The sequence below is a fragment of the Elephantulus edwardii genome, unplaced genomic scaffold, assembly GCF_000299155.1.
Source record: "Elephantulus edwardii isolate Elephantulus edwardi_28Jun2011 unplaced genomic scaffold, EleEdw1.0 scaffold00066, whole genome shotgun sequence".
NCBI lineage: Eukaryota > Metazoa > Chordata > Mammalia > Macroscelidea > Macroscelididae > Elephantulus > Elephantulus edwardii.
The window spans coordinates 2072949-2085899 of record NW_006399816.1 but is presented as its reverse complement, the minus strand read 5'-3'; the positions used below and the strand labels follow the sequence as shown (position 1 = coordinate 2085899).

The window sequence follows — 12951 nt, the reverse complement described above, 5'->3', positions numbered from 1 at the left end:
ACCAGGCTGCTCCTTGGAGGCAAGGATTCTGGGGCTTCGTCTGACATACTTTGGACATGTTGTAAGGAGGGACAGGTCCTTGGAGAGGGACATTATGCTTGGGAGGGTGGAGGGACGGCGCAAGAGGGCAAGACCCTCTATGAGGTGGATTGATTCAGTGACTGGGGTAATCGGGATGGGTGTGTCAGAGGCAGTGCGATTGGCACAGGATAGAGCAGAGTTTAGGGCTGTTGTACATAGGATTGCTATGAGTCACAAGAGACTCGACGGCACATAACAACAACAACAACAACAACAACAACAATCACTTGCTATGCATCAGAAAGCTGAACAATGATTAGGGATGATAGAGGGGGAATTGATGCCTTTGAGCTGTGGTGTTGGCGAAGAGTGTTGAATATACCATGGACTGCTAAGAAAACAAACAGGTTTGTCCTAGAGAGAGTGAAGTCAGGCTGCTCCTTGGAGACAAGGATTCTGAAGCTCCGTCTGATATACTTTGGACATGTTGCAAGGAGGGACCAGTCCTTGGAGAGGGGCGTCATGCTTGGGAGGGTGAAGGGAGATGGATTGAAGGTAGGTGTGTCAGAGACAATAGATTGGCACAGAATAAGAGCAGGGTTCAGAGCTGTTGTACATAGTCGCAGGCGACTCGACTAAACATAACAAGAACAAGCACAACAAATCGTCTCTAAAGGCTATTGCTAAGAGTGGAGACTGGCAGTCTTTTCCCGCGCGGAGCCGCTAGTGGGTTTAGACCCACGAACAGGCACCACCTTTGGGTTAAAACTCTTCACCGGCTACTGCACTTAAACTTCTACTGACTTTCAGGTTGTGGGGTTTTCACTTTTGAGCTCGTGCGTTGCTAACTGAGAGGCCCCCGGTACGAATTCAACTGATTGTCTCTGGCAAATACTGGCTGAAACGGCTCTTGTATAAGACTCGACCCCACCACACTCCGTAGGGTCTGGGGACGTGTGTGCAAACTGTGTGGTATTTTCAGTTAATTTCCGAGTCCCCATTAGCTTTTTTATAATCTTGTGTGCACACAGTTAAGTTGAACCACTATTTTGTCTCCGAAAATCCCAGAACTTTCAAAGTCCTGCGGTGCCCGAGAAGTCTACCCTGTCTCCTGCAGCTATTTTCAGTACTGAGCGCTCGGGAGCCTGTTTTTATAATTCTACCCCACGGGTTTTGAGGACGTTCTCTCGCCAGTGTGGCCGCCATCTGATAAAAACATCTTCTGGGTAAAACGGAGGCAGTCACTTCTGGCCGCTAGGCTCGAGCTCAGGATTGCCTTTCTCCTTCCGTTTGTCTTTAAGGAATCTTTAAAATATTGACCACTAGAGGGCCGTTTACATATTTTTTTTTATTTATTTAATAGTTTATGGACCTTGAAACAGAAGTGAAGTATAATTTTAAAAAGAATGAAAAAAAGTTAAGGGAAAATATTACTTCATATAAAATTCTTGGAAGGAGGCAGGAAAAAAAGTTCTTTCTCTTTGAAGAGATGTAAAAAAGGCGGTATCTCCAAGTTGCCCGGCTAGCTCAGTCGGTAGAGCATGGGACTCTTAATCCCAGGGTCGTGGGTTCGAGCCCCACGTTGGGCGGTTGAGGATTTTTTTTTTTTTTTCTCTCCGCAAAATACGTTAGGAGCAGATTTTGTTGCTCCCTCTCTTTATTTCCAAATAATTCACAAGATAAAATTACATAGAATAATATTCTCCTCTCGTAAATTCATAATTTCTGTTGTTTTCGTTTTCACGCATGAGCCTATTTGAAGAGTAAAGGTTCTCAGATGATAAGAAAATATTAACGAAATTTAAAAGTTCAGTATTATTGCCACAGTGATCTCTCAAAAAGTGAATTTTTTACTTAATGAGCTATCACAGGTTAGTTTTGGAGAATATCTTTGATTCATAGGGTTCACGAAGACACAAAAGTTAATGAAATTATAAAGTTACGTGATCTCTGTCAAAAAGTAATTTTTTTTTTACTTAATGAGATATCACAGGTTAGTTTTCAAGAATAGCTTTGATTCATAGGGTTCACGAAGCATATAATTTTTGTCTTGAAATTTCTTTATGTAAATTCCATTACTTTATGACTGTGGGAAAGGGTAGAGATTTATTATGTTTTCTTTTTAAACCACTGCAATGTTGTGTTATCTAATAAGAGTCATTGTGAACAGGCTTACAGATCATTTTTATCTTTTTTTTTTTTATGGAAATGATCCTAACAAAAATTTTCCTTAGTCTTTTTTTCCTTTTCATCCTTCCAGCAACCTCCAAGGACACTCAGCATAGTTACCAGTTACCTGCAGTCATTCAGAACGCTCCAATTATCTAAGTCTATTACTTCATCAGTATTCTAAAAAGAATCTAATTTTTTTTGACAAAATTTACTTTTCTGTTGAGAATTCTTTTACTTTAAATTCTTCCAGTCATCTTTAGCACTTTTCAAACATTTTCTAAAATTAATTATTATTTACTTATCAATTGAAAATACAGTTTCAGTCCTTGGAAGCAAAACATTGAAAATTTCAGCACCTCAAAACCACTAAATATCTCGTAATGGAAAATGGATGTGTAGAGAAATCAATGAAAATAGCATAAGTCTGTTTTAAATTAAAGATCAGCATTCCTATTGTGAAATGATTTTTTTCCTTTTACATCTATTTATCAAATAATTGTTACCACCTTTATATTAAAAATATTAACTAGCTCTGCCGGGGAAGGAGGGACAATCTCCTCCTGTACCAGTCAGATCTGATTTGACGGTACACTCGCACAAAAATAATAAAAAAATAAAAAAAATATTAACTAAAAATAATTATATTGTGATATGATCCTATACTGAGCTTAAATGAAGAAACTGGAATCACAGCTTCTCAGAAATAACACTTACAAGTGAACTCAAAGTGTATTTTCTTGTAACTGTTGACTAATGATTTATTATGGTGCTTGTGATTTATTACTATTTATTCACCAGTAACACATTCAAAGAAATACCAAATAAAGCACATTTTATTCTCCCATTGAACTAATATTTTGAGATGTTATGCTCAATAAATTTTATAAATGAAATACCTAAAGGAAGTGTGCTGATTCTTTCTGGTTTGGTTTATTTAACAACTCAATGGTAAGAAAAAGAGACACAGAGATTCAATCAGTTGAAATGTGTGGAGTTTGGGTTCTGCTTAGAACTAACCAATCTTTAAAATCATGAATGACACAATTAAGGGAATCTGAATACCAACTAGATTATTTGACAACATTAAACAATGATTTTTTTAAAAAAATATGATAATGGTATAGGGTGGGTTTTTAGGTACTCGGTTTTAAAAGAGCTCTTTTAGAAACACATGCTAAAAGATTTTCATTCTTTTAGAGATACATACTAAAATGAAAAAGACATGATATGTGGGATTTGGGTTTAAAACTTTTTCAGGAGAAAGAATGAGGAAGAATCAATGAGACAGAATTGGTTATATATGAATAACTATAGAATCTGAGAGGTTGAATCTGTTGTTGTTGTTAGGTGCCATTGAGTCAAGTACGACTCATAGTGACCCTAAGAACAAAAGATCTGAAACCATTCCTGTCCTGTGCCATCCTCACACTTGCTGACACACAAGAACCCATTGCAGCAGTCACCCTGTCAATCCACCTGGTTTAGGGTCTTCCTTTTCCTCACCAACCCTCTACCCTTCTCAACATCATGACCCTCTCCAAGGAATAGCACCTCCCAGCAATATGTCTGTGATATGGCTGTAATTCCAATTTTTTCATTTAAGCTCAATTTAGGATCATATCACAATATCATTATTTTTAGTTAATGCTTTTTATATAAAGGTGGTAACAATTATTTGATATAAGGTATAGTAAACAGCTTGAAAAGAAAAAATATTTCACAATGGGAATGCTTATCTTTAATTTAAAGTATGTGAGGCGAAACTTCATCATTCTTGCCTCCAAAGAGCACTCTGGGTGCGCCCTCTCCAAGACATATCTATTTGTTTTCTTGGCCATTCATGAATGTTCAGTACTCTTCTCCAACACCACAGCTCAAAGGCATACATTCTTTTTCTGTCATCTTTATTTATTGCCCAGCTCTCACATGTATAGCTTGTAATCAGAAAGACCATGGCCTGAATCAGATCCTCCTTAGTACTCAAACTGACATCACTACTCAATAATTTGGAAAGGTCCCTAACTGCAGATTTTCCCATTGCAATGCGTCTCCTTATTTCCTGACAGCTCATACCAAGGGTATTAATTGTGGATCCAAACAAGATGAAGCTGTTGATCGTTTCAATCTCTCCATCCATCATAACATCCTTTATACTATGCTTTCTATGAAATAAAATACCTTTTATGTATGCAAAAACAAATGCCTTAACTGATCTTATCCTAATGATAAAGCTTAGTATCCCATATAATTGGACATAGGAAGCAGAATTGGCCATCCATGTCTTAAAATGTAAGCCTCTAAAAACTATGAATAATAGAAGAACACAGATAGTTATAGTAGAAGAGGTAGAGCTCAGATTGGAAGTCAATAAAAATGAGGAGAAATAGCTGCAAACTTCTTTTGAAACAGGGAGTTGGAACATGGAATGTATGAAGTGAGAATGTTGGAAAACTAGAAGTGAAAAATGAAATGGATGCATAATTATCAACATTCTAGATATTACCGAAATGAGGTGGACTGACTTTGTTCACTTTGAATCAGACAATCCCATAGTGTACTGTGTCAGGAAGGAAAAACAGAAAAATGGTGTTGCAGTCAGAGTTAAGGAGACAATTTCAAGTTCTATCCTGAATTACAATGTTGTGAGTGATAGAATGTTATTTATATGCATTTTTAGGACACAACTAAGATCTATTGTTCATAGAGGCGCAGTAGGTTGTACTACATTTGACGGCACCTAACAGTAATAATTGGGCAAAGATGGGAAATTTCTTACCCAATTTACAGCCTCTGAAAATCCTCTAGAAAGTCAGCTATGCGTGGATCTGATTCTATGGCACATGTCAACAACAATAATAATTGGACAACCATAAAGTCTGTACCTCTTGATAGGGACAACATACTGCATCATCTCTATAATATATTGGAAAAAAATTCAATGTGAATAAAAGGTTTTTCATTTAACATTCAGTTTATAGGAAATACAAGGGAGTGTGGAAAAAGTTAAAGAACACTGAGTAAATCAGATGAATACAGAATGTCAGACTGGAAATGCCAGTTATTAACAAATACAAATACTAGTCGGTTCCCACTGGATGGTACACAACAACTACATGACTATAGGGAGCGCCAGTGGCCTAGTGAAAAGAAGCTGTGCTGCTATCTCAATGGCAGTGGTTCAATTATACCAGCTGCCAGATCTTGGAACTGCCTATCTTGCTAGATAGGTGTAGCAAAAGAGAGAAAGACTCTATACAAAACGGACTGAAACATCACAATATATACGATTGACACATCACAATATACATCAATACAGATGACAGTATATAGAAACTCTCAAAACAAACTTAAGATTTCTTTTCAATGGCTAGAGTAGTACATTGAGAAGTGCAAAAATTTAGCTTGATTGCTGAAGTCAGATCTTGGCTGCAGGCAAAGAATATCAGAAAGATGTCCGCCTATGTTTTATTAACATTAACTATTTTTAAGACACTGGACTGTGTGAATCATAAAAAATTATGGGTAACTTCGTGAAGAATGGAAACTCCAGAAGGCTTAATTGTGTTCCTACTGAACCTATACTTAGACAAAGAAGCAGTCATTCTTGGTCAAAATCATATGGTTTAAAATTAAGAAAGGTATGTGTCATGATTATTATTTGTTCATTATTATGTAAGCAAAAATCAAAGAAACTGGATTACTTTCTAGAGTCCTGAAATAATGTCAAGTGCACAAAGAATAACAGACACAGGTTTCAAAGAAGACTAGATACTTTTGAATTGTGATGTTAGCAAAACATACTGACTATACTGTGGGCTGACCAAAACATGAACAAATCTGTCTTGGAGGAAGTGTAAACATAATGCTCCTTAAGGAGCAAGGACTTTGACTCACATTCTTAGTGCATTTTGTTAGGAGGGGCCATCATGCTTACAAAAGTGAAGAGTAAGAGAAGATTTCATTCTGTCATATATTGGGTTGACACAATGGCAGGAACAATGATAGCAAAAAATTGGAATCAACATAAATGTGCAGCAATAGAAATAAAGTTAGATTATTGTACATTTATACTACTATGTCATTAGCTATTAAAACTGTGAGTTATGGGTCTATGTATGTAATAAAAATGATCTCCTGAACAATGAAACAACTTTTTTCCAAAGAAAAAAGTGAACTAGGGAGAGCGGGGGCCAGGGAATGAATGGGGAACAATGAATGAATGGAAATCCAAGTTCTTTATAAACTTTCATTAGAATCTCAATTAAAAGAACCCCAAAAACCCTCTACTCATTAAAGCTGAAAATAGATACCAATTAAAGATACTAGATTTGAACTTTAGATAACACTAAAAATGTTTGTTGATTAAATGTATTGCAATTAAAAAAAGCTAGAAAACGCTAAGCAATATATTCTAAAGTGAAGAGTAATAATTAAAATGCATTAACATAAAAAATGATCTCTAGGAAATATGATTATTTTAAATAATAAGACACAGAACAATATGTATATACATGGACTGTAACATAGAACCAGTAAGCCGTTGTTGGACCAGAACAAGGGAATACTGTATCTTTTAAAATCAGGATAGCTGTTTCTCAGAATTGTATTCTTTCTCCATACTTACTCAAATTATTTGCTCAGCAAATAATTTATAAAGCTGGACTTGATGAAGAACAATGTGGCATCACATGGTGATTGGAGGAAGATTCATCAACACCTCCATTGTGCAGATGGCACAACCTTGCTCACGGAAAGTGAAGAAAACTTTGAAGCACTTTCAGAAAAAGATAAAAGACTACAATAGAAAGGGACTGACAAAGATGTAATGCACAAAATTGGGATTCTGTAATTTTGAACTAATATCATGCACAATCCAAGCATTTAGCTACAATTTGTGTAATTTAAATATAATGGCAAAACATTTTAAACTTCAGCATTTTTGAAAGAAGAAAAAAGAGGATGTTAAGATGAAATGCTATATTATTGTTTTATTATTTGTTAATTAGAAAAATGTCTATTTTAAAAATTAATTAAAAATGTACACGGCGGTTTTCTTGGAGGTTGAATCACAAATAGACTTTTATCCTTCACACTTTACTTCGTCGTAAATAAGATAGATAGAGAGGAGACTAGACGGTGTATACAGTAAACGGAATATGCTCAAGTAGGAATGGTAATAAATGGAAGATTGAAGGCTAAATGGGAGACAAATGAAGAGAATCTAGAATTGGTGGGGTTTTTAGTGTGTCTGATATCAGAAAGTTTAGAAAAGCCATGGGGACAAGGATTTCTGAAGGCCTCCAGATAGGTTGCGGACAATTGTGGAAAGATTGCCAGACTAAAGACTGTGGGATTTGTCTCCAAAATAAACCTTTAATGAGTGCTTGCTTGTTCATTGTAGGCCATTTTTAGTCCCAATTTGCGGTTGGTTGAGCAAATCTGGAAGAACATTTACGACTGAGGAACGACATGAAGAAATTAGTTTAGATTTTGTCTATATTGAGTGAGAATACCTCAAAGAAACTGGTAACAACAAAAGCCACAGCTAGGGCAAGTGCACAAACTCCGATTATGCAGTATTTGTATTAGTTACATCTTTAGGAGGACAGATATTTCTTGATTTCAAACACCTTCTCCCACTCCCCAATTCCCATTTCATCTGTCTCATTTCTGCAGGAACAAAGGAGAAGGGCCTGGCAGCCCCACCAAATTAACCAACAGTGGGATTCCAGCCGAGTACCCTATTTCCTTCCACCCGCTTATGGTCAGATCGCTGCCTCTGAAGCTTTGCTGTGCAGAAACAATCGTGGAGAAGCTTTTGGGTTAGCAGCACTTCGGACCAGAGCTACCTCTGGAGAAGCTTCGCAAAACGCATTTCAGAGATAATCCTCTCACACTACTGCAACGCCCACATCATCACAGCCTGATAATGGCTCACGGGGCTCTGCAGTTTGGCCTTTCTTATTATTATTGGTGATCCCACCAACAGCACATAAAATTAAATCCAGGCTTTAAGGATTCCAGGGGGCCCAGGGAAAGAGAACGTGGAGGGTGCGTGAGAAGGGTGAGGAATGGGAGGTCGCAGATAAGAAGCGGCGATGTATTTTGGAGCCGGGCGGGGGCGGTGACAGCGGCCGTGACAGCTCCTCCCCCACTCTGTTGCGACTTCACCACTTTGGAACTACACTTCCCGGCGTGCCCCGGGGTGGGGCGGTGCAGCAGCGCGTGCGCGGCGGGCAGCCGTTGGTTGGAGCTGCGGCTGCGCTGGTCGCGGGGCTGTGAGGTCTACGGGCGCTGGCAAATCGGGCCCAGGATGTAGAGTTGGCGGTGCCTGACGGCGCATTTGAGGCGGAGTTGGGTGGGGTAGAGAGTAGGGGGCGGTAGTCGGGGGTGGTGGGAGAAGGAGGAGGCGGCGAATCACTTATAAATGGCGCCGAAGCAGGACCCGAAGCCTAAATTCCAGGAGGGTGAGTGTTGTTCCTTAGGGAAAATGCACCTAGCGGCTGCAGAGAGGGAGGCGGGCTTTCGATGTTTGAGTTTTGGGATCGATGGAGGGGATACGAGTTACACCCTGAGGCGTCGGCGGGCAGTGCTTTGTGCGGGGAAAGCGCATTGCGGAGGGTAATTCTTATGCGTCATTGGGGGGGGAAAGCTTTTTGTGAGCAGAGCATTCTGAAGGCGTTGAGCGTGGGGGAGGGAGCGCTTGGCGACGTCTTGGTGGAATGTTTGTTATTGTTCTGAGGAAGGGCGCGGAGAAAGCAGCCTATTGTAGGCGGGCGGCGGATGCGCCATGGTGGCCGTTAGGGGAAGTGATGTGGCGTGGGGGGAGGGGAGTTAACGGCCGCTGCTGGGGGCGTCGTGGCGGAGGTGCGGGCCGCCTGCGCGGCCTGCGGCGGCCTGGGCCGGTGTTCGCTGGAGCCGCGCGTGCTGACTGCGATGGCGGGAGGCGCCGAGCCGCGGGCGCGGGGTGGATTTGGCGCCTCGGGGCGGGAGAAGTGCGTTGTAAAATGGCCGCCGCAACATGGCCGCCCCATGATGGCCGCCGGCGTCTGGGTTCCAGCCGCAGTTTAAGGTTAGGTGCAGCGCCCCCCTCCACGGCGTTGGTGCCGAAACCGGTTCCTCCGTGCTTACCTCAGAGAAGTGGGTGGGGCCAAAGACGGGGGAAAAAATAAACAAAAAAAGGACTAGCCGTTTCCTCTGATTTGTGTTCCCTGGAGGCGTCTTTTTGCTTATTGCAGAACGGAGTGCCGACTTCTGGCTGTGTGTGCGCTCGCCAATATTAATGGCGTTTGCATATTTAAATTCCCTTGCCTTGATGTTACTTTTTACAGCATCATAATTTCTTGACTCACAGCAGTAACATTTAAACAGTGATTTAAAAGTTGAGTATTTTACTAGTTGGATTTTCATCGATGCGAGTTTTTGGCGTCAGCCGTTTAAACCTCCCTGACATCTCACACAGCATTAGCGTACTTTAAGGGAGGACGTCTCCGGTTCAAGATTTCAAACCAAGTGTATTTTTAAAGACCCTTTGTAAGAAGTGCTGTAAAATCGATGCATCCTCATTTTCCTCCACCTTGGGAAAGAATGACTATCGTACTTCGAGTTTATTCTTTTACTAAGTGCTTCAGAAGTATTTAGTAATCTGTAATCTTATAATCTGTTGAATACTGCGGATCTGTGAACTTGGACGAGGGGGGGAAAAAGATCTATTTTCCTCCCTTTGTCTTCTAACTGAATTTTAGTATTGTAATTAAGACTATGTAGACTGCCCAACCTCACTGCTAGCCAGTTAATAATGACGCAGTGACTCCCCATCAGGTTTTCAAGACTGTAAATCTTTATGGGAGGAGATTGTCTCCTTTAGGAAAGGAGATTGTCTTTCTCCCACGGAATGCTAGAGGGGAGTAGTAGTGTCCCCCTAGTTTTTGAAAGTTCACTTCATGTCACTTCACTGTATTTACTAAATGAAAAATCTCTGAAGAGGATACCTCCGCCCCCGTTTTAGTGAATGGGTGTGTATGACACCAAACAAAACCTAGAATTCAGGATTTATTTTGCAAAATCTTTAAAGAAGTACCGTGAATCCTTGAGCAAGTGAACTCTGCATGAGAGAGAACTACATTGTACATAGACTCTCTCTCCTGTTTTATAGCCTGTGTACTAGATGTTTCTGCTTATGTTAATGTTACTTTGTTGTTGTTGTTGTTATGTGCCATCGAGTCGCCTGCGACTCATAGCGTCCCTATGTACAACAGCCATAACTCTGCTCTGTCTTGTGCCAATTGCACTGTCTCTGACACTCCCATCCCGATTATCCCAGTCACTGAATCAATCCACCTCATAGAGGGCCTTCCTCTCCTGCACTGTCCCTCTCTAAGGACCGGTCTCTCCTCACAACATGTCCAAAGTAAGTTAGACGGAGCCTCAGAATCCTTGCCTCCAAGGAGCCACCCGGTTTAACCCTTTCCAGGACAAAGCTGTTTGTTTTCCTAGCAGTCCATGGTATTCTCAACACTCCTCTCCAGCACCACAGCTCAAAGGCATCAATTCTCCTTCTATCCTCCTTGGTCATTGTCCAACTCTCTGAAGCATGACAGGTGATTGCGAAGACCATGGCCTGTATCAGACGCACCTTAGTCTCCAAAGAGATACCGTTGCTCTTCAGCACTTTGGAGAGGTCCCTAACAGCAGACTTACTCATGGCAATGCGCCTTTTAATTTCTTGGCTGCTGGTGCCAAGACTGTTGACTATGGAGCCAAGCAAACTAAAGCTGTGTACAATCTCAATCTCTTCACCATCCATCCTGAGGCTGCCAATTGGTCCAGTGGTGAGAATCTTTGTCTTCTTGACATTGAGCCTCAATCCATATTGTAGGCTGCAGTCCTTGACACTCTGCAGCAGGCGCTTCAGGTCCTCCTCAGTTTCAGCAGGCAGGGTTGTATCATCCGCATAACGCAGATTGTTGATAAATTGTCCACCAATCTTGACCCCACAACAGAACACATTTAGATAACAAATAGCAAAGGAGGTTGAGTTTTCAAGTATGGAAATACAAAGGAAGAGGAACAGTTGTAAGCAGACACTGGTGATTGGGACATGGAATGTGAGAACCATGAATGTAGGAAAATTAGATATTGTTAAGGAAGAAATGGAACGCATAAATATTGACATACTAGGCATTGGTGAGATGAGATGGACTGGCATGGGGCATTTTGAGTCAGATGACCATATGATAATATTACTCTGGAGATGAAAAAGTGAGGAAAAATGGAGTTGCTTTCATAGTTAAAAAAGTCATTGCTAGATCTGTCTTGAAGTACAATATTGTCAGTGACAGGATAATATCTATATGCATACAAGGAAGTCCAGTGAATACCACTATCATTCAAATATATGCACCAACAACCAGAGCCAAGGAAGAGGAGATAGAAGATTTTTACCAACTTTTACAATTGGAGATTGATTGAACATGCAACCAAGATGCATTGATAATAATGGGTGACTGGAATGCAAAAGTCGGGAACAAAGAGGAAGATTCAGTAGTTGGAAAACATGGACTTGGTGATAGAAATGGAGCTGGAGAGAGAATGATCGAATTTTGCACAATGACTTATTCATAGCAAATACCTTTTTTAAGAGGCATAAACGCAGGTTATATACCTGGATTTCACCTGATGGTATGCATAGGAATGTTACTTTAGGTTTTGTTATTTGGTATGCCTTGGATGCTGCAAAGAGTTTCCCAGGCAAATTAATGGTAATTGCTTGATTAAGAAAGGTTTCACAAAAATGTTCTATCTTCGGATACCAGGAAAACCTGTACTGTATCTCTACAGTACTGTAGTACTGTAACTCGGTTACCAACAGAAATAATTTATATTCATATCCTAAAATACAGTTATGCAAGTATCTTAAGATACCATTTATATTACTTATTATTATGCTCTATATATATATCACTTCAAAATTACGGTAGTGAGTCAGCAGCAAAATGTTAACTGCATTAAAAAACATCTGTAATACCACAGAACATATTTTGTTAATTGGTTAATTTGTAGAATTGGTTTCCTTTGTAATACCTTGTGATGAATCTTGTTATTGTGTGCTGTCAAGTCAGAATTGACCCATAATTGACCCTCCAGTGGGTTTTCAGAGGCAGTGAATCACAAGGAGGAGATTTCTCATCTTGTATCAAAGTAGCTGATGGATTAGGATTGCCTGCCTTTGGGTTGTTAGCATAGCTCCTTAACCACTTGGCTACCAGAACACCTTCAGAGATCTTACAGGACAGTAGAATTGCCTGTAGGGTTTCTAAAGCTGTAATTTTATTTATATTTTTTTAAATGTTAGATCATCAGCTCTTTCTTAGAGTAAGCTCCTAGTGAATTAGAATCATGAGCTGCTAGGATACCTTAGGTAAATAGAATTACAAAAGTATGGAAATATTTGTAATTTTTTTCAATTTTTAAAAAATTAATTTTAATGGACATTTACAGAGCTTTTGGATTTCCATTCATTCACTGTTGCACTTTTCTCCCTGCCCAGCCCTCCCCCCAGTTCACTGCTCTCTTTGAAAAGTAAAAGAAAAATTCTTTCATTGGTATATAATCCCTCCACCACCCCAGTGCAACATTAATTCTGGACTCTCGTGAAAACGATAATACCCCATCATATATTGCTTTTAAATTGTTCTTTCCCTCATCTGTTTCAATTCAGTATACATAATTTATCCAGTTTTTCTCAGTCTTACTCCA

At 39.9% G+C, this 12951-nt stretch overlaps 1 protein-coding gene and 1 non-coding gene across 4 annotated transcripts in view; both read left to right on the top strand.

Annotated features, from left to right (window-relative positions):
* The first annotated feature begins 1537 nt into the window (after positions 1-1537).
* TRNAK-CUU lies at positions 1538-1610 on the top strand. Its single transcript has one exon. It is a non-coding gene; the product is annotated as a tRNA-Lys (tRNA).
* A 6774-nt stretch (positions 1611-8384) lies between these two features.
* Positions 8385-12951, top strand: part of LOC102870797 (mortality factor 4-like protein 1-like) — a 31701-nt gene continuing 27134 nt past the window's right edge. For all 3 annotated transcript variants that reach the window (XM_006888255.1, XM_006888254.1, XM_006888253.1), the window contains exon 1: positions 8385-8660. Coding sequence is in view for 2 of the 3 variants with exons in the window: in XM_006888254.1 (XP_006888316.1) it covers positions 8621-8660 (40 nt within the window). In the remaining variant the exon portion in view is untranslated. The remainder of the gene's footprint in view (positions 8661-12951) is intronic.